Source organism: Coptis chinensis, chromosome 1 (genome assembly GCF_015680905.1).
Source record: "Coptis chinensis isolate HL-2020 chromosome 1, ASM1568090v1, whole genome shotgun sequence".
NCBI classification, from domain to species: domain Eukaryota; kingdom Viridiplantae; phylum Streptophyta; class Magnoliopsida; order Ranunculales; family Ranunculaceae; genus Coptis; species Coptis chinensis.
In genome coordinates, this window is record NC_141456.1 from 59,911,728 (window position 1) to 59,914,913 (window position 3,186).

Here is a 3,186-nt window from a genome sequence, read left to right on the forward strand (position 1 = left end):
TTTGGACAAGTTTTTCGTACACAAATTTGGACAAGTTTTTTTTTGTTGGATTCGATATGTTTTGATGGTTTATTTTCTTGTGTTGTTTAGCTATTACCAAATTTGAAGCAGGAACCAGGTCGCATTTAAAACAGTACAAAATTATAAAAGTTTTTGCTGCACTAAGAGTGTGGCCAATAACAAAAGCAATAACTAGCAGACCACTTTTAGCCATGTATGAAAGCGTTACCAAAGCTTGAATGCTTGATATTGAATTAAAACCTAAATTAGCATTAACCTTTTGTTTCATAATACATTGACCTTTTGTTTCATAGGGAAATTGATTATCAGGTAAATTCTGATACCTTTTTCTAGACTATGAACAATGAATGTTCATACTCTTGTTTGGTTATGAACATTCAGTGTCCATACACCTAGTAGACTATGAACAATGAATGTTCATACCTGACATTACATCAACAGAATAATGTTTATACCATTGGAATATGAACATTCAGTGTTCATAGTCTGTAGACTATGAACAATGAATGTTCATACTCTTGTTGGCCTATGAATATTCAGTGCTCATACACCTAGTGGACTATGAACATTCATTGTTCATACCATTGAACTATGAACAATGAATGTTCATACCTGACCTTACATCAACCGAATAATATTTTTGCAATTTTTTAATTTCGATATCTGACCTTCATTTATTTGTAGAACTTACTTCATTTATACTTTGTTTTGAATCTCAAAAATGCTCAATTTAACAGGTCATCGACTGGTGGTCTCTCCAAATTTGCAAAACGTTCCCAACCAAAAAAGAAACATGTCTACTATCTACCAACTCAAAGGTGAATTATTTATTTCAAATTATTGTTTCATATCTATTTTGTGGTTGGTCTCACATTCTTATTATTTCACGCACTTAATGTCACAGCATATACTGGAAGGAGGCATTGCAAAAATAGTGGACACAATCGACTTGAATTGCAAAAATTTGGACAAGTTTTTTTTTGTTGGATTCGATATGTTTTGATGGTTTATTTTCTTGTGTTGTTTACCTATTACCAAATTTGAAGCAGGAAGCAGGTCGCATTTAAAACCGTACAAAATTATAAAAGTTTTTGCTGCGCTTAAAGTGTGGCCGATAACAAAAGCAATAACTAGCAGACCACTTTTAGCCATGTTTGAAAACGTTACCAAAGCTTAAATGTTTGATATTGAATTGAAACCTAAATCAACATATTGACTAGAAATTGATTGGGTCAAGAGAATAAAAAACGTACTTCATTTATTAGGCTATTTCATTAGGACTGCTATTTGATTAGGACTGCTAAAAACAAAAAAATTGATTATGTTATCGTTTAATTGCAGTATAACCATACTACATTGGCGTATAACCAAACTACATTGTCTATTTAAAGAACATGCATAAGAAACCGAAATCGATAATAAACTAGAATGATTGATGTCACCCTAAATATAAGTAGTACATTACAAGATACAACTTCGGGTTAAACTGAGTTGTAGTGAAGTCTAACATGGATGGGAGAATGGAGTGATTGCCGATGGTCAGGATTCTTTTGACAAATAACAATTTCTCTGCACTGAAATCATACCAAAGGATACTGTCGTTGCATTCAAAAACTGCAATATTTTCTATGGGTAGGGCGACAAAACTCGGGTGACGGTAATGTAGTGAATACAATTTGTCCAACGAATAAGTCATCGGTTCACTCCACAATCTGTTGTCATAATCATGTAAGACCCTAAGTTCTAATTTCTCTGTAGCATTGTTCTCCTCACCCCAGAGCATGAACTTAATAGCAATAGTACCATTAAACTGAAACAGTTTGTACGACTTTGGTGGGGATTTAGTCTGTGGTAGCCCAATCCTCATCCAAGATTTAAGGGCAATGTTAAATACCAATATGCCTGCATCATAAAGAGCCCAGTGAAGAGATCCTTTTGCAGCCACTGCGGGCTACTTCCTAATGTGTTCATCATGAAATGCCAATTCCAAGTCGTTCAACCTTCTCCATTTCAAACTTCAGGAATCAAACAATTCAACATACTTGATGCGAGATTGCTTTGTTTTATTTGCTCGGGTAGGCCTTACAGAGTTGAATTTGGGATCTAACAGTCGAACTATAGTGAAACATAATGGTTCCATTGAATTCACCAGCATTCCAAGGGATTCTGTAAAGAATCTAACCCTAGGAGTATTGAGTTGATAGACCTCTCCTGTCGTTGGTTTGCAAACGTAATATTTTTGGTTTTTCTTGTAAGGTGTGGTCAAGAGAACAATACCTTGCATTGAAGATGCAACGATTGCAGTACCGTGCGGTTTGTACTTCAGTGTTCGAGTTGGAATTGGTGGGTTGTTGTCAATGTTGGATGCGAAAGATATTGTGGATTCCCATCTTTTGTCAGTATTTATAAGGTAACCAAGAAATGATCCTGTGAGTAACGCGTTGTCCATTACAAAGGAATTTGGACTTGTAATGCTTTCCCATTCTCGGGACACAAATTTTGACTTCTGGACAAATGGGAGTGGAGCACGTTTAAGAACCTCTGCCCACATATTTGTATGCAACTCCTTTCCGTTGTTGTTGTTGTGTGCAATAGACGAAGAGGCTGCCATTGTATGATTGATATGTTGTTTGTTTCTGCTTTGTATGGCATAAACTGTTTCCACGACTCTGTTTAAGGATTTTATACTGAATTGGATGGAGGTTATTGTAACCATTTTCTCAAGTCTCGGTTCCCTTTTTGCAAACCGTTTTTGCAAAGTATTACACCCTAGTAAGCGGTTTAATAATAGAATAACCGTTTATTAGTTCCCTTATTAATTGGAGTAATAAGGGGACGCGTGGTTAATTGGGAACATGCCATAAGTTTGCATGTAGCGTATGTTTGCAAACCTTACAAAATAGATTTGGTGTGGCAAAAGTAGAAAGGAGAAAAAGAATGGAAAGATCTAGTGGTGAATAATATCTCTCAAAGCTCTGGGTGGTAGGTTTATAGGAAGAAACTGAAGGTATGAATTGGGGTATGTGTTTTGTTATGGGGACATGCTTTTCCCACTTCCCAAAGAGACAGAGAATAAATATGAGTAATGCTACGGGAACAGCCTGGCTTCCATCTAAGTGACAAACCAAACAAAATACGCCACGTTGCTTCTGTGAAATTGGGAAC

At 35.9% G+C, this 3,186-nt stretch overlaps 1 protein-coding gene across 1 annotated transcript; it reads right to left on the reverse strand.

The window, feature by feature from the left end:
* Window positions 1–2,038: 2,038 nt before the first annotated feature.
* On the reverse strand, window positions 2,039–2,632 carry LOC147524754 (F-box protein At5g41720-like). The gene has a single exon (XM_086576275.1). It carries the CDS (start codon window positions 2,630–2,632, stop codon window positions 2,039–2,041), a length of 594 nt encoding a protein of 197 aa, XP_086432401.1.
* Window positions 2,633–3,186: the final 554 nt, after the last annotated feature.

What these genes read in the sequence shown, in the direction of transcription:
- LOC147524754 (XM_086576275.1), bottom strand. Translation starts at nt 2,632, where the DNA reads ATGGCAGCCTCTTCGTCTATTGCACACAACAACAACAACGGAAAGGAG.